The sequence below is a fragment of the Oncorhynchus clarkii genome, chromosome 4 (assembly GCF_045791955.1).
Source record: "Oncorhynchus clarkii lewisi isolate Uvic-CL-2024 chromosome 4, UVic_Ocla_1.0, whole genome shotgun sequence".
Lineage (NCBI taxonomy): Eukaryota > Metazoa > Chordata > Actinopteri > Salmoniformes > Salmonidae > Oncorhynchus > Oncorhynchus clarkii.
In genome coordinates, this window is record NC_092150.1 from 58,024,247 (window position 1) to 58,042,909 (window position 18,663).

The 18,663-nt window shown below is 41.6% G+C and overlaps 1 protein-coding gene across 1 annotated transcript; it reads left to right on the top strand.

The window, feature by feature from the left end:
- Positions 1 to 2,630: 2,630 nt before the first annotated feature.
- Positions 2,631 to 17,176, top strand: LOC139407740 (ring finger protein 144ab). The gene is given in 7 exon segments (XM_071151596.1): positions 2,631 to 2,890; positions 13,165 to 13,225; positions 14,397 to 14,595; positions 15,469 to 15,501; positions 15,503 to 15,599; positions 15,948 to 16,037; positions 17,045 to 17,176. Coding segments are annotated over 7 exon segments (657 nt in total). The 5' UTR covers positions 2,631 to 2,845.
- Positions 17,177 to 18,663: the final 1,487 nt, after the last annotated feature.

Sequence of the window (18,663 nt, forward strand, 5' to 3'; positions counted from 1 at the left end):
AGATCACTCTGTCATTCTATTAAATATTGGAAGATGAGAAAAGTGTACAAAAGGAGTTTAATAATAGTCCTATAAATCTACCCTAATCCTCACTAATCATGAAACTGTAATGACAGTGATCCAGTCGTCATGAACCATGCGCCAAGCTCCAGGTTTAAACTGCTACGAGTCTGAGTTCCATAAGGAACCAAACAGGCTAGCTACATGTACCAAATGTTTGCACAATGTTAGCCTAATATGATCCACTAATGCTAGCGACACTCAAGAACAACTACACCGCGTGACTGAGGAAAGAAAGGTAAACGGAATATAATGTACTTGAATGATGCAAAATGTAGTCTACAAATTAAGGGAAACTAAAAAAGTGACAGTTGTATGTGGGTGTTACAGTGATCGTGGCTCCCAATAATGGCTAATATCTAGCATGATACAAATTGTAAAAAATGTAAATAAAAAAAACAGAAAAGCCTGGGCATATAATTAAAACATAGAGAGCATAAATCAACTTGGTGGGTTCAGTGCTACGGAAGCCTATAGATAGGGTCTCCAAATTTCATACCAGCAAATTATGAGGACGTACAATTAAAGTTCTGAATAATGGCACGGCTATATATAGCCTACTTCACTGTGGAAAAAGGGCCACAAATTAATAGATGTCATGTTGATATGATTTCAGTTTGCTTCCATATGACTGGATTTACATTATTCTGCAGCGATCACAAGGAAAAATGGTCTAAATTGCTATTTGTAATTACAATCCTCTTCTCCAAACGGATTACTCTTTTACCTAGCTGTTATCAATGCATACATTACAGTGCATGGAGAATGGTTTTATTATCGGAAATAGTATATGTTTTTCGACTTGGAACTGACAGGTACTCAATTGTTTTCATGGTTTCCTTTCTCATAGGGTGGTGAATCATGAGGGGAATTAAGTCAAGGTCAGAATATGGCGTACAGTATCTGTGGACACACCTCTCCCACAGTTCCATTTCTATTGTCTCTGTCCCAAACTAATAGCTGGCTGTCACATGTTTCCTCATGCTTACATGCCCATTATATTTCCACACTATGATGTTAGAATAAATCTGTGAAATTATGAAAATGATGATAGTGCCCTTTTAGTGTAAGAGTTATTTGAAAAGACCCCCTGGAATTTCAGCCTGTTTTGGTGGGATAGAGTTTTGACCTGCCTTGTGACACGAAAGAGAGTTCCATACCCCTCTGCCAAAAGAGAGTTTTCCCCTCCACACTCAGGCCACTCCCAGACAGTCCTAGCAAAATTCTTGCTTGAGAAATGTATCTTTGCTAAGAAGCAATTTTTTTGTATTATTATTTATTAAAACAATCACATGATTTGATATTGAGTTAAAAATGGCTTCATTGGACCATTGTGTTCAAGGTAAGAATTCTGTAGAGAGAAAAGTGCATAAAATGGCAGTAAAGCTCAATTTACCAGCACGTAACTCAGGTCTGAATTCACCCTAAAACACGATAATTATTTCATAATACGACCCCATCTAAACAGCAGGTGGCAGTAGTGTTACGTTAATTGTTTTAGGGGGTTTTCCATCCAACCACTGGAAAGAATTACATAATTTATAGTCAGGGAAAACCCTATTCATGATGCCCCACTACCATTATGCTAGCAGCAGGATATTATGCAGGCTTGTTGTTTTTGTAGCACTATGGTGCAAAACAATTGTTTTTCACAGTATTGCAACTGCCTTTGAATAAATAAATGGATAATTTGACACACTTTAATTTTCAAAATTGTATTATCTATACCACCATTATTTTTGAAAGTTTACACACATACTGGTATGTTGAAATATACTGTGTAGGCTATATTTAAAGAAATACACTTAATAAAATACAAATATACGTAATTACAATTACTCAACAGTTTGCAAAACATAAATGGTCTCGTGACGACCAACAGGTTTAATTAAAGAGTGCTTGTGACTCCTTACTCCACCCACTCCATTGTCTGCAATGCAATACACTGTACATGAGTAACTTATTGGCTTATAGAGAAAAAACTATTATTTTTGCCATAGTATGGGTTAAATACCCAGCAGCACTTTCTACTCCACCCATTGGTCCCAATGCAATACACTATTGGGGCCTATACATTTTCTTCTTTTTTTACCTTTATTTTACTAGGCAAGTCAGTTAAAAACAAATTGTGATTATCAATGACGGCCTAGGAACAGTGGGTTGACTGCCTGTTCAGGGGCAGGGTCAGCTTGGGGATTAAAATTTGCAACCGGTCGGTTACTAGTCCAATGCTCTAACCACTAGGCTACCCTGCTGCTGGGTATTTTAGCCACCATATATAGATTCTACAGACCCTACTGTGTAATCCCAACCCCACTTTTACTTCGGCATGTATAATAGTTTTTATCTCTAAAGCCCAATGTTCTGAACATTGTATTTTTCCCCCAAAAAAATGTAAGCATATTTGTGATTTTCTTTTCCGTAAAGTCAATCTTGCATTTGCTTGTAAGCACAATAAAAATGGACATTGATTTAAAATATAATACCGTTTGAGTTAGTTATCCACATAGCAATGTTTTGAAATGCGGCCTTTTATTTTGAAGGATTCGTCATCTTTGGTGCTGCTTGCAGAACACTAGTTCTCAGCTCTCTAAAGGCATGCAAGTGGCGTCTTTCCAGACTCACGCAGAACAGCTGATTTTGATGAGCACGTCAACCCCTGGAGCGTTCTATTAATTATTTTGAATGCGAGATAGTATTTCAATGTGATGTAAATAATAATTGAGCCAAACTGCAACGATTAAAGGACGTTTGAAAAGGATAGTCTGGATGGAAAACAAGGCTCATGTTATTCCTCAAGAAAATTGACAAACGAAAGTCTGAATCCAAGGTAAACCTGGATACATAACATGTTGTTGCAATGTAAATGTTACAGAATAGGTTTGCATGTTTGAGTCTCTGGTCTTAACGGAATGTAGCCTAATGTTTTTTTCTTATTCCATTAAGGATGTAAGCCTATTGCTGTTGTCATTGAAGGAAAGGGGATACCTAGTCAGCTGTACATCTGCATGCATTCAACTGAAATGTGTCTTCTGCATTTAACCCATACAGTGCTTAAGTTTTGTTTTTGCATCTTTCACCTTGAGTTTTGTACACCAGCTTCAAACAGCTGAAAATACAATATTTGGGGTTATGGAAAATATATTTCACAACAGTTTAAATGGTACAGTGATTCTCTACAGTATACTTGCAGGTGGTGTAAGGGTTATTTTACCAAGGAGAGAGATGGAGTGCTGCGTCAGATGACCTGGCCTCCACAATCACCTCACCTCAGCTAAAATTGAGATGGTTTGGGATAAGTCGGACCGCAGAGCGAAGGAAAATCAGCCAACAAGTACTCAGCATATGTGGGAACTCCTTCAAGACTGTTGGAAAAGCATTCCAGGTGAAGCTGGTTGAGAGAATGCCAAGAGTGTGCAAAGCTGTCATCAAGGCAAAGGGTGGCTACTTTGAAGAATCTCAAATATAAAATATATTGTGATTTGTTTCACACTTTTTGTTACTACATGATTCCATATTTGTTATTTCATAGATTTGATATCTACAATGTAAAAACAGTAAAAAATAAGAGAAACACTTGTATGAGTAGGTGTTCTAAAACTTTTGACTGGTAGTGTATCTCCAACAACCATCAACCAACCATGCAGGGAAGTGGAGTATCTTTAGTGAAGGAGGGCAGTGCAGCTGTATTCGTGTAAATGGAGCTGAAGAATGTTTATTTCATGAGTAGTGAGATAGGCCAGGGTTCCAGTGCTGAATCCTGAACACTCTAGGAGCAAAAATGGCTCAGATGCTAAGTGGTAGGCCACACAAGCTCACAGAATGAGACCGCTGAAGCGCATAAAAAATGTCTGCCCTTGGTTGCAACACTCACCTCGAGTTCCAAACTGCCCCTGGAAGCAACGTCAGCACAATAACATTTCGTTGGGAGCTTCATGAAATAGTTTTCCATGGCCGAGCAGCTGCACACAAGCCTAAGATCACCATGAGTAATATCGCCATTGGACTCTGGAGCTGTGGAAACTCATTCTCTGGAGTGATGAATCATGCTTCACCATCTGGCAGTCCAACGGAGGAATCAGGGTTTGGCGGATGCCAGAAGAACACCTGCCCCTATGCGTAGTCCTAACTGTAAAGTTTGGTGGAGGAGGAATATTTGTCTAGGGCTGTTTTTCATGGTTCGGGCTAGGCCCCTTAGTTCCAGTGAAGGGACATCTTAACGCTACAGCACACAATGTTGTATTACTGTACAAAAGGCTTTAACTTTAGCTGAACTTTTCACTTGATTGAGGAGAAAGGACAGACTCCCTGCAGTGTGTTAGTGATTCAGAAAGGGAGAGATCTCGCATGACTGTATTTGTGTTGATCTCTGAAAAGGCAAAAAAAAAGCAATTGCAGTCAATTCGCCCGCAGACTCGAGAGAAGAGATGAGAACACCTTTTATAATTAAAATGGTCTCTCTGTAATTGCCTCTAGTATTTGTATCTTCGTAGGTTATTTTGTGCACGGAGTCTGTACTCAGCAATAAGTCAATGGAGTCTTGCTCTAGGCTAGTAAGGCTCTGGGAAATTGTCCAGATGTCCTAGAGACATAGAGAAGCTCCCTGGGGTATTGTTTAGATTTGATAAGACTGGATTTTTATTGTTCTCTGGGGAGGAAATACATTTCCACATGCTCGTACATAGAGACCACCAACAAACCAATACACCCAGCATAATATTTACAATACCAAACCAAACTTCTCTACGCCCAAGACAGCAGATTAAACAGACCGAAGACTAAGACTGCACATAAACAGTAGAATATAGTCCATTAGCTGTTGTGTGTTTATAGCTGTGGGGATGAAACTCCTGAACCGGGCCTTCTGGCAGCGAAAGGCTGAGAGGGGAGTCTTTCAAAACAGTGGTGGAGTGTGGTATGTCTCATGGTATGGTGGGGTATAGCAAATGGGAACTTTGGGCACCTCTTATCTCCTGAATGTTTTGGCCTTCGGGTCCTGAAAGGGGTGCGATCAAATAGTGATTGAAATAGAATGGAATGACCCTAACAATACATTTTGTCCTTGCTTAGTCTTTGCCGTTATTGATATCAATATAATTCAGAAAGGAGCTACTTACACTGTGTGTAGTGGTAATTCAGCTGCTGCCTTTCTCAAGGGATACTGGTAGGATTGGTTAGAAAGCCCTGGCTAGCCTGGCAGCTTGTTAATTCTGCCAGGTCAGTGGAGGCTCCTCATAGGAGGAAGGGGAGGACCATCGTCCTCAGTGAATTTAATAACTTTAATGGTTCACCATTTTTATCTGGCGTTTTTAGATATATTCAAGTCACCTAATAATTGATTAAAATGCTTTTTTTTGTAATGAAGGTCCACAGTAGCCTCAACAGCACCCTTTAGGGTAGCACCATGGTGTAGCCAGAGGACAGCTAGCTTCTGTCCTCCTCTGGGTACATTGACTTCAATACAAAACCTAGGAGGCTCATGGTTCTCACCCCCTTCCATAGACTTACACAGTAAGTCATGACAACTTAGAGGTTGGAGGACATCCTATCAGAGTTCTTGCAGCATGAACTGACATGTTGTCCACCCAGTCAATGGGTCAGAGAATGAATCTAGTACTGAAAGCATAAGCTACAGCTAGCTAACACTGCAGTGCATAAAATGTGGTGAGTAGTTAACTCGAAGAGAAAGACCATAGTTTTTAACAAATTAATTTCTTCCAAAATTAAGGAGAAGCAAGAGAGAGGGCTGTATTTTGTAGTATATATTTTTTTCACTTACTTAGCTAGCATCGAATGCAACTAGTGAGTTTAGCCTACTCAAACACCCTGCTCAAACCAAGAGGGATGCTACTGTATGTTAGCTAATTGGCTATGGCTATCCATCACTGGAACACTGGAGATTTTTTTTAAATATATTTTTTTACATTTTACCCGTTTTTCTCCCCAATTTCGTGGTATCCAATTGTTTAGTAGCTACTATCTTGTCTCATCGCTACAACTCGGCTCGGGAGAGACGAAGGTTGAAAGTCATGCGTCCTCCGATACACAACCCAACCAAGCCGCACTGCTTCTTAACACCGCGCGCATCCAACCCGGAAGCCAGCCGCACCAATGTGTCGGAGGAAACACAGTGCACCTGGCAACCTTGGTTAGCGCGCACTGCGCCCGGCCCGCCACAGGGGTCGCTGGTGCACGATGAGACAAGGACATCCCTACCGGCCAAGCCCTCCCTAACCCGGACGACGCTAGGCCAATTGTGCGTCGCCCCACGGACCTCCCAGTCACGGCCAGTTACGACAGAGCCTGGGCGCGGACCCAGAGTCTCTGATGGCACAGCTGGCGCTGCAGTACAGCGCCCCCAACTCATGGACTAATGATTACACCCTAGATCGGCTAGATGCAGTGCAAGGTATTGAATGTGTCACTGTCTGTCAAAATTCTATCGACCTGTGCACCTACATGTACGTTGGAAATGTTCATTCATAGGCTAGGTTGTAGCAACCTCATGATGGGTACAAGGAAAATTCTAGTAGTAGCCTAAACCTATCGATTTATACATTTGAGGGGGGTGAATGTAATATGAATGATAGTCATCTAATATGCAGTAATAGAAATAAAAAAAAACATCCTCCCTCATCTTGAACTGCACCGACCGCTACTGTGACTGGTGTAGGTCAGACTTGTTAATTCTTACTGGTGTAGGTCAGACTTGTTAATTCTGACTGGCGTAGGTCAGACTCCAGCTATCAGACACAGTTCCTTTCCCCTCCCTCATCTGATTATTGTCCCTCTATGTCCCTCTCTATGCTTTACACTCATTTGTAACATATCGCTCTCTCCCGCTTTGCACTTCCTCTCTCTTTCTTGCTGAGCTTCCTTCGGGATCTCTCTAGCGATCTATCTAGAGTCACGACCAAAATGATTGGCCACGTGTAACCACGCCAGCCCAGTACCTCCACATCCGGCTTCTTCACATGCGGGATCGTCTGAGAAGGGGGAAGGGGGGTGCTGAGGAGTATTTATGTCTGTAATAATGCCCTTTTGTGGGGGAAAATGAATTCTGATTGGGCAGGGGCGCAGCCATCGGTGGGCCGGGGAGGGCCTAGGCTCACCCACTTGGGAGCCAGGTCCACCCACTGGGGAGCCAGACCCACCGATGGCTGCGCCCCTGCCCAGTCATGAGCAATCCATAGATGAAGACCTAATGAATTTTTTTCTATTGACTGATTTCCTTCTATGAACTGTAGCTCAGTAAAATCTTTGAAATTGAATATATGAATGCTGCAGAAAATGGAGAAATTATAATATACTAAAACAACATTTTTCTCTGAGCAATTGTATAACAAGTAATATGCACTGTAATTGATTAATTTACAATATTAAGACAATTAAAATAATATAATAAAGATTGTCAATGGGTCAATCAGTAAAAGACAATCAATAGTAAAAAAGAACCATACAATAACAAGAGGCATAGAGGACAGGTGCCCGGTTGGTTGGTCTGTCAGACACTGTCCCTCATCTTATGGCAGGCTGCTCTTTTTTGAATTTGATTATTGTCCTAATTCTGCCCTGCATGCATTGTTTGTAGTTTTCCTCTGGACATGCAGGGAAAATCTTACACAACTCTGCATGCAGGGTTTCAATGAGGTGTTTACACCACATGGGATACTCTTGTTTTTCTCATGTGGACCCCACAACTTGCTCCCATTTAAAGTTTAATTGGTTTGGTGTAGAATCTCTGTTCTCTGTTCATTCGCTGCCTCATTTAGGCGTCTAGTTTAGCTTATTTTTAACCCTAAGTAATTGTAGTGTGTGTGATATATTTTTTTACCATTTGAGAACTTTGGTCTAATTTCCTGAGATCAGGATCTTCTCTGGAAAAAACATTATTTTAGTTTTTCTGGGGTTTACTGCCAGGGCCCATGACTGACATTACTACTCTAGCAGGTCCAGGCTCTGGTGTAGGCTGGGGGTGACTGCAGGCACAGGTCATCTGCGAAGAAAATGCATTTATCCTCTGATTTGTGGAGATTTACACCAGGGACTGGGAATTTTTCTAGAATAGTGGCCAATTGTATTTTTTGTATTTAATTGTATCTTTATTTAACTAGGCAAGTCAGTTAAGAACAAATTCTTATTTTCAATGACTGCCTAGGAACAGTGGGTTAACTGCCTTGTTCAGGGGCAGAACGACAGTATTGAAGAGCGTGGGACTGAGATAGCAACGCTGGCAAAGGCCCCACCCTTGGTATTTTATTTTTTATTTAACCTTTATTTATCTAGGCAAGTCAGTTAAGAACAAATTCGTATTTAAACTTGAACATTGGCCTAGACTAATTCTGCCCTTACACAACTCTGCATGCAGGGTTTCAATGAGGTGTTTGTCCCATGGGGTGCAATCTAGTTTTTCTCATGTGGACCCCACAACTTGCTGCCATAATGTTATGGTTAAATAATTATATTTTTTTCTTGACAATTTTGATGCTGGATGTATTGCCAGTATACATTGATTTAATTATGTGATATGTTTTGCGCTCCCGAGTGGTGTAGTGGTCTAAGACACTACATCTCAGTGCAGGAGGCATCACTGCAGTACCTGGTTTGAATCCAGGCTGCTTCACATCCAGCCATGATTGGGAGTCCCATAGGACGGTGCACAATTGGCCCAGCATCGTCCTGGGTAGGCCTTCATTGTAAATAAGAATTTGTTCTTAACTGACTTGCCTAGTTAAATAAAGGTTAAATTTAAAAAATGTTTGTAAAACAGTCCTATATGCCAAAGTCAATAAAGCAAGCATACAATTATGTCTTATTTTGGTGGACATGTTTATCTATCAGGATTTAAATATGATCGGTCGTGCAATGTTTTTGGTACAAATCAAATTTGACTTTTACTGAAGACATTGTGCTTATTAAGGAAGTTTAGAACTCTTACATTTATAATATTACAAAAAAAATTCCCCAGGTTACTGTATACACAAATGCCTCTAATTGTAACATGCTGACTAAACCGGGCACACACATGTTGCTTTTGTCCACCCACACCAGATCTGATCAGGACACGCAGGTTGAAATATCAAAACTAACTCTGAACCAAACCGAGTTAGTTTCTAGTAATCTCTCCTCCGTCAGGCTTCTTCTTCTTTGGACTTTATATGGCGGTTCATCTTTCAATCACCTACGTGGGTATATGCTCCTAAAAACCAATGAGGAGATGGGGGAGGTGGGACTTGCAATGCGTCACAAATAGAACCAAGTTATATTTTAGCGCCTTGTTACGCAGATGAGCAGTATGGATGCAATGATTGAATATATATGTGTACATTTATTTTGCGACGCGGGCGGTGTGGTCAGCATGTTAGGGTCAAATGTTCCTCCGTTCTTAAAGATTTGGGTTATGAGTCCTTGGTTCCAGATGTCAGGGAAAAAAACTACACTCAGGATCAAATTAAATAGGTATAGCCAATAGAAATGTTGCGCAAGTGAATTTGAGCATCTCATTTAGGATGCCATCACTTTGCATGCTTTTTTAAATTGGAAGTTTCTTATAGAGCTCTTGCTCAGATTTTGATTGTCCTCTTATCGCTTTTTCCAATCCATTCAACCTCTCATGAATTTGCCATTGTCCTGCGTTTGCATCAATTTAAACAGTGTGGTAGAGTTTTTAAAATGAGTTGTACATATGTCACCACTAACTAAGATGTTTGGTGCAGTATTTCTAAATGGAAAAGAATTGCATGAAAATGAGTCTTCTCTCCTTGAATGACAACAAAGACTACTGAAGAATCCCTGCTGTTGACCAATCACAGACGACTAGCCGTAGACTTCGGCTACCTACTTCGGCTTGTCTCAGGAAAAATGTTTGTGTGGAACAAAAGCAAAAATGTTGTCTTAATGTATGCACAAACTGTTCTGAACTGTTTCGGCTGGGAAGCATGCGGACGCCTTTACACCATGTCTCCTGCAGAATGATGACATCAACATATTTTTTCATTTAGGTTGATGAGTTCAGGCCCTGAATCTTCCACTTGTTAAATGATAGCAATTTCATGTTACAAAAATACAGTAACTACTAAATTCTTGAGTGAGATAAACAATGGATAACAGCAAACATTTGTTCTCTTTTATTTATTTGTATTAATTGAACAAGTAAACGTTGTGTGCAGTTTAGTGCAGATGTACTGGATGAGCTGTTTAATCTCACTTAATCCTACGGAGTTCTCCTGTCCTCTGTGATTGTTGAGTGGTGCGCAACGTGCACATTCTGGAGTAGGGCACACCCTCTTGTGATGTCAGCAATGACTTTCTGGATGGTACGGAGATGAAAGTCTTTCCTGGGCAGCAGAGGGGAGATGGTGATGCAGGAGTTTGGGAACGACTCTGCTGACCAGGCTGCCCTACTCTCTCTCCTGCTCCTCTCAGCAGGTGTGTGTGTGTGTGTGTGAACAATAATATGTGCCAGGGCCGGTCCAGAGAGCTCTCTCTGGAGTAGGTGTCCCCATCTGAGCCTTGTTGTTGACTGGGGGAGGGTGTTTGGGGTGGTGAGGGACTGCAGCTTCTCTAGGGATCTACAGTCTTCTCTGTGCTGCAGGACCCTCTTGATGACAGACTGTTTCTTTGCCATCTCCTCCTTTATCTGTGCTAGCTCCACAGTACCTCAAGCACTGTGGTCAGGCTCGCTCTCCGCTCCTGGACAGAGTTCTTCAGCTGGGTCCTGCACTGGTTCTGTAGAAGCTCTGTGTCTGGGCTGGAAATGGTGTAGCTGGGGGGGCTGCTCCTTTACCTCAGTAAACCATATCTCTAGCAGAGCGAGTTTGTCTCTCAGCTGGCTGATGGTGGTGTGGTCTCGGCTCTGGTGGTCGTAGGGAGGCGGGGGAGGATGGACGTGGATCTGGGCCTGGGCCTGGAGTGGCTGAGGTGAGGATAGAGGTTGGGGTGCTGTCCTTGTCCTCTTTCGTTTCCGCTGTTGTCTCCCCAGGGTGGAGAAGTCCTGCACAAAAGAGTTGAGTGCAGCCTCACTGCCCTGGACCATGACAGTGCTGTTCTGGAACCTGTTTTCCTGGTCCTTTTCACTGTCCTCGAATGTGCATTTGCCTTCCCTTACAGAGGACTTTCTTTGTTGTATAGCTGAAATGCCTGGTTACACCTGTATGTCAGGCTGTAGTGTGTTCTGTGTAAAATGACAGGTTTGTAACAGTCCTGTTGTTAGCAGTCGGCAAACAAAGTTTCTGCGTTCTCACACCGTTATGTGTTGCTATTTCGTTCTCACTGTTCTGTGTTCCCATTTGTGCTGTTGGTGAATCTGTTTCCTTTGCAAAGTGAATAATGACTTTACTGGATAACATGAGTCCCATAATAACGTATTCCAATATGCCTAAGCAGGGCAGCCTTCATCTGCACACACACACAGCATTCATTAATTTGACTACGGAGACGTTGATAAATTGATTTAAAAATGAGAGCTGAATATAATGTGTGTTGGCCTCTCAGTGCTCCTGTTCTATTACTGCAGGTGACAGCCTGGTAGTCTACATTCATAATGGGCCTGCTGCCTCCAAATGTAAGATTCCCTCCATCCCACCCGTTCATCGCTTATCTGTGTATTAATGTGATAACACATCAGGGTGATTTCTTAATTTCACAATCCAGACCTCAAATAGGAAGCACATCAACTCAGCAACCATAGAGGTTTTGAATTTCAACACTCAGTCAAACAGATCGAGAGAGAACTATGCTTATTGGTCAGTTGACATTGAAGATGACATTTTAAAATGGTTAAGGTTAGGTAAGGGATTTGGTTATGTATAAGGTAAGGGTTATGGGTTAGGATAGTTACATCCGGCTCAGGATGCAAGGACTGGCCATCTATTATATTAAAATTAGTTTTAACCGGGTTTTGAGGCTATACAGTGTTTGTTTTCAGTTAAACAGGCCTATGTTTTGTTCTGAAGGGGAAGAACAGTTCAACTAAGCTCAACAAGTATTAATAACTTTTTTTTTCTTAAATAATCAATGGGTGAAAGGCTACACACCCTTGAACAGTTTTCACATTTTGAGACTCTCCTTTACTGTCCAGCCACACCAGTTTAGGCTCAGAGTGCCAGCCTTCAGATTTACATTTTGAGTATTTGGTGGAAGGTGGAGACAGTCCATCAGAGAGGCTGAGGGTGGAGAGACAAAAAAATAAGACATGTCTTGCAGAGCACATCACTTGATATGGGGTTCAGCTGGAAACAAACCCTGATCATTCAACCTATAGAATGTTGTTTTACATTATACTACAGAATATTTAACATTATACATTTTATTTTATAGATTTGCTTTTCAATTAAAGTAGTCTATACATCCTGGAAGTTTTCACATTTGAGATCGACTCGGACTCAAATGTGAGTCAATGCCGAGTCCCCTGAGTCTCAAATGGAGTACGCCCAAACCCACCGCGTTGACTCTCTAGCCTGCCTCAGTGGCCAGATTGACTCCCTCTGAATTCTGTGTTTTTAAAATGGATTATTCCGTTTCTCTGATTTTTATTTAGGCTGCTAGCCTGCCTCAGTAGCCATGTTGTTATGGTTACAAGTTGGAACTAGCTAGTAAGCTAACTGACAAATTTCAATTCAGCTAGTTTTATACGGCTAGAATTTACAAATTTTATATGGTCATAAGAAGGTTCAGGTCGATTCTACTATTCTAATTCCTAATTCCCTGTTTAGACAACAGTAGGCCTAATTCTAGATACCTACGTTCCAGCGTTGTATATTTCACTTTTTTTTTTTATAGTACACTACTTTTGACCAGAGCCCAAACGGCACCCTTTTCCATACGTAGTCCACTACTTTTGACCAGAGTCTTTCGACCAGAACAGAGTGATATATGGACCAATGGGCCCTGGTCAAAAGTAGTGCACTAAATAGGGAATAGGGTGCCATTTGGAACACCACCACGGAGATCCCCATGTACTGTAGCTATTTGACTCCATTCGCCATACAGCCTAGCCTGTATGGGTCATCAACAGTTCAGGAGTGCAGATGCTTGAAGCCATAAAGCAGGGTGATGAGAGACTTAATCCATATCTGTGTTTGTCTCTATGTATTTCTCTCGCAGATGGAATGCATGGTGGCAGCAGAGCGCACGCAGAGATACAGGAGGCTGCAGTTTGAGTGAGGTGAGTGGACAGGCAACATCCTAGATTTCTTCCTAGGTTCCTGCCTTTCTAGGGAATTTTTCCTAGCCACCATGCTTCTACATCTGCATTGTTTGCTCTTTGGGGTTTTAGGCTGGCTTTCTGTATAAACACTTTGTGACATCTGCTGATGTAAAAAGGGCTTTATAAATACATTTGATTGACACGCTGTGGGAGTGGTGAGATAGATGAGAGGAGTCACTGGTTATTCATCAATGTGACTCCCTCCTTCCTTCACTGTAGACCTATCTTAACCTCTGAAACATAATAGAAGACACTGAGAGTGGACACTGGACAGGTCACAGCTGTGATTGCTGACCCAGTGACCCTTGAACCTTAACCTTTACCATACAAAGGCTGTAGAAGTAGAGAGAATGGAGACACTTGAATGTTTATTCAGCTTTCTCCTTCCACTTTTTAGGCCTGCCTTAACCTCTCTTAAAAGGTATAAGGCTCTCAGAGAGAAGAAGAGACAGTGATAGGCTGGCAGCGTTTTCTCTCCATCTTAACTAATCAAATTCAGTTTGACCGGGTTTGTGTTGGATTTAATTGGCAACATCCTCAGAAAGACAATCCCAAGACATCTGGCTCATGAATAATGGTGGATGAGCACTTTCTAATTTCAGTGGAGCCACACACACACCCACAGCAGTTATGTATCCTGTACTGGATGAGTGAGGCTTTTATTTTGACTCCTGTCCCCAGAAGAGTTCCAAGAAATTAGCATAATCGTGATAAAAGAGATCAAACCAGGACAAAGAATCATACTGTCTCTCCGAATAGCTTTTATTAAGATGCCAAAGATTATGAATTGAAAAAGTATTTAAAAGCTGTGCTAGTAGTCTTGTTCTACTTCTATTGGGTGTTCCGTTCCCATGTTCCCCCATTGAGGTATGAGGTCCCAGCCGTAGATATAGAATGACTAGTATGTTCTGTGATGAGTGGACCGGCGGCCATATTGAGTGTACCAGTAATTATATTTCTATGATGCTAGGCAGCTCTGTCCCTGTGTGATGGGAGAACAAGTAAGTAATGGACTGAAGGTAGAGGGATTACCTGAACTTGTCCAATAAGATATCCTCATTTAAGTTTTCCATTGCAAAACATTTTGCTATGTAATGAATACAGTCCGGTCCCTGTGTGTGTTCCACAGAGGTGCTGTCGGACCCATGCCGGACCTGGTGCCCGTCCTCGTCGTGCCAGGCAATGGGCCAGCTGAAGGAGGTGGAGATGGAGTTGCCACAGCTGGTCCAGTGCTCTGTGTGCAGGCTGGAGTTCTGCTCGGCCTGCCGGAACAGCTGGCATAAAGAACATGCCTGCCAGGACAACACCTTCCGACCCGGGGAGACCAGGTAGGATATTACTGCAACACACCTGTACACTATACATACCTATACACTAACACTGTACACTATCACACCAATACCAGGGGTTGGAACCGGTCAGGGAACAGAACAGAAAACCGGAAATGATCTGTTCTGGAATAGAATATATTTTTTTCAAATCTTGAGAACCTGTTAATAATATTATTTTTCATTACAAAAATATTCCTAATGTCTAGTATATAATTCTGTTATTCTGTGAAGTATAAAGCTAGTAATAACCTAAGTGCATTCCAATGCATGTCATGATGTTCTATGTCCACCCCTCTCTTGCTCCCTCCCCACCTGAGAAATTTTGGTCGCTTCTGCGCAAATTGGTGAAGTAAATTAATGAGCTAAATGTAAAAACATTGTTGATTTCACAGGTAACATTTTTTATGAAAAGGAACTATATAAAGAACCGTGTATTTTTTTTGGGGGGGGGGGGGGGGGGGAGTTGGTTGAACCGTTTCAGAACTTTACTTTCTGGTTGGAACACCGGAACAGAACGAACGAAATAGGGGTTCTGCTTGGAACGGAACAATTTTGGTTCCAACCCCTGACCAATATACACTGTTACACCTTCCTACAACACTGGATAACACAACATTCTTACCTACTGTAGACTACTGATACAACAACACTCAGGAGGACTACACAGGGTAGGTTCAGTATGAAGAAAACGTTTCGAAACGGAGTGAAGTGGGAAGGTTCTATCTGAATGGGCTCAATAACACAGCCCAACAAAGACTGAATGACGCGGTGATTTTTAGCTGTTCTTATTGCTCTTGTTATTCTTGACAGTGCAGTATGTACTGGTCTATATACGTCCCACCTTGACGTTTATTGTCTCTTGTCTTTCAGTTCCTTCTACAAGAGCAATGGCGACACGCCCATCATGTAAGGTGTACATCGAGAGGGACAAGGGATGTGCTCAGATGATGTGCAAGAGCTGTAAGCGTACCTTCTGTTGGTACTGCCCGGGGTCTCTTGAAGTGAGTTAACCAACCAACACTGAACAGACACACACACCCTTCTGCTGGTACTTCCTGAGCCTGCAATAGAAAACCCTAATACTAACACTCTAGTGATCTATTGAATTGTTTGGGACCTGCACAAAGTGACCAAGCAACAAAGTTTATGAAGCACATGCCACATATGATGCAATGTATTTTTATTTTTTTTAAGAATCTGATTTTATATAAACTTACTTACGTACAGTACATGTATATATCTTGGCCAATGTCAATTTTTCCAGTGGATCTGCCCACACATTTAACCATGACATAACACATTTAGTCCAGGATATAACCATGATAGTGATTTCTTCTCTCACTCTCCAGGATGACCTCCTCCTGAACCACTATGACAAAGGGCCGTGCAGAAACAAACTGGGCCTCTCCAGAGCTTCAGTTATCTGGCACCGGACACAGGTACTGTATTGTAAAAATGACACGTTAGTTGACTTTAGCTCAACGGGTTAACACAGGCTTTTGGTATGCTGGAGTCCCAGGTTTAGAACCCAGTCAGTCACACGGGCTAGCTGTGGCAGCAGTATCTACTAGTATCTACTATATGTCCTATAGTACAGCTACAGATATTTTGAAAATGAGGACCTGTATGTCATTGAAAAGAAAAAGGAAAAATGATTACCACAAATGGGTACTTAAGTGACATAAAAAAAATCCAGCCACTCATGTAAATTTAAAGTTATGTCTGTCACGGAAGGAGGTCTAGGAGAAAGTCTCAGACAAAATATGGATGAACTTTAAAAAAAATAGTATTGATAAGTGTGTGAATATATCTGTCCCCACTAGTTCCTCTGTAGGTCTTACGTAGGTTTAACGCCACTACAGGGATGCCCTAACTGCTTCATCAATATTTTAAAGGGGTTGTTAAAAGCTCTGCTCCGATTAGACTCAACACAATGATGTTGCCTAATGGCTGTTTATTGTCATGGACACTAAGTGATGTATGTATATATCTTTGACATCAAAGGGGAAAAAGCAAAAAGATGATTCGGTGTCATAAACACTGTGGACACCAGCCCTGTCTCACTGTACATTTTATGTTTTATGTTTGGGGAACTACTTCCCCCTTGTGGATAGTCAGGCAAATGAGAGTGAATAAATGTTGTGTTGGTGCACCATTGTACTGTACATCACTTCTCTCATATAGCTCTGTGATGTTTGGGTTAAAACAAGCACATTATGAATCCCATCTTACAACTAGTGATCTAAAAAGGTCTTCGATAAATGTACTTGCTCATTGGGGTTGGAGAGGGTATATTGGGGTTGGAGAGGGTATATTGGGGTTGGAGAGGGTATATTGGGGTTGGAGAGGGTATATTGGGGTTGGAGAGGGTATATTGGGGTTGAAGAGGGTATATTGGGGTTGAAGAGGGTATATAGTAAAAGCACACTTCCACATCTCTCTCCAGGTGGTGGGGATATTCGCTGTCTTCGTGCTGCTCTTGCTGTTGGCGTCTCTCTTCCTCCTTCTAGCCTCATCCTTCATTCTGTGCTGCAAGTGTAAATGCAGTAAAGGGGATGACGACCCTCTGTCAACCTAACCAACCCCACCCTGGGCACAGTCATGCCAGCTTACCTGACAGACAGGGGCACCAGGCCTGTTGGTGAACTTGGTGGTTGGTTAGTCATCCACGCCGTATGGGTTTTTTTTCCCTCCCACCTGCTCAGAGGACTCTTAGGGATCGGTGGATTGGTCGCTGGGGCAGAGCAGTGCAGGTGGATGAGGAATACAGCCAGCATGTTGGGTTGAGAGGGCACTCACTCTGTGGTTCTGTTGTGATGTTCCATGTGTTACGAAGGGCTCTGCCTGCAGAGGAGAGAACCGAACATAGCACCAGTCAATCAATGTTGGTTGTTACTTCAGAGGGCTTGGAAGGAAGATATTCTCAATATGGGATTATGTATGTGTGTCGGGTTCAAGGTTATGTTTTTTTTGTTGTCTTGTAGCTATCTTGGCTCTTGTTTTGTGGACCTGCAAATAGACGTTTGGTATATTTGGAGGGAACAGAACATTGATCTCTCAGTATTTCTATCAAACACAGTAGAATAAACAGAGCATACAGGCAGCCGAGATGTAGCAAGCAGGGTTGGGGTCAATTTCATTTCAATCAATTTAGGAAGTTAACATTCCCAATTTCAAATTTACTCAATGCTTCTCTATGGGAAACATTTGAAATTGGAATTTCAGTTTACTTCCTCGATTGACTGAATTGAAAACGAATTGACCCCAACCCTGGTAGCAAGCTTTAATGTCCACCAAATAACCCCTTCTGTAGCAGTTCAACCTCTGTCCATTATTCTAGCAGTGAAACCCTTTACCCCTTAAATGAATGAGTTCAACTTACCTTATATTAGACAATGTACTTGTTGATGTAGCCAAAGTCCCATAAAATTCCTTTACAGTCTACTTTGATATGAGTGTAATTGATTCACACTCCCTTTGTTTTTACCAAAATGCTCTTATTTATTATTGTACATTCCAAATATGTTCTGTTATTTAACCTACAATTTGTTACATATGTACTAGCATTGTTCTGTTACCCCTTGACACCAATTATGTTTAGAGAGACTTAATTGCTTATCAGAACAGTAGCTTTACTTTAAATAATTCTGTGACATGACAATGTACATTTTGGGTTTTAAAAGTGTAAAGGTATTCTATCACACTGTTTTGTGTATACGGAGGTAACAAGATTAATATGGCGGTATTACCATGACATTATTTGTTTCATTTTGAAATGTACTGCTCTTTTCAGGTCATTTCATGGTATTCCTACACAAAACCTGGTCAATTGCATCAGACTCCAAATATGGGCCCAACATATCCTGGTCCAAAATTAAAGCAGCAATTGGGTCAATGCAAATTAGCAGACTTATCTGAGCAGTGAGGAAGTGTGTGTTGGGGGAGAATAGGCAAATTGGCTTATTCCCAATTGTGAGACAAATGCAACCAAAATGATCCCTTAAGATGTCTAGGTCAGAACCATCTGTAATGTGTGTTTTTTGTATTTAGGGGGTTTTGTGTAAA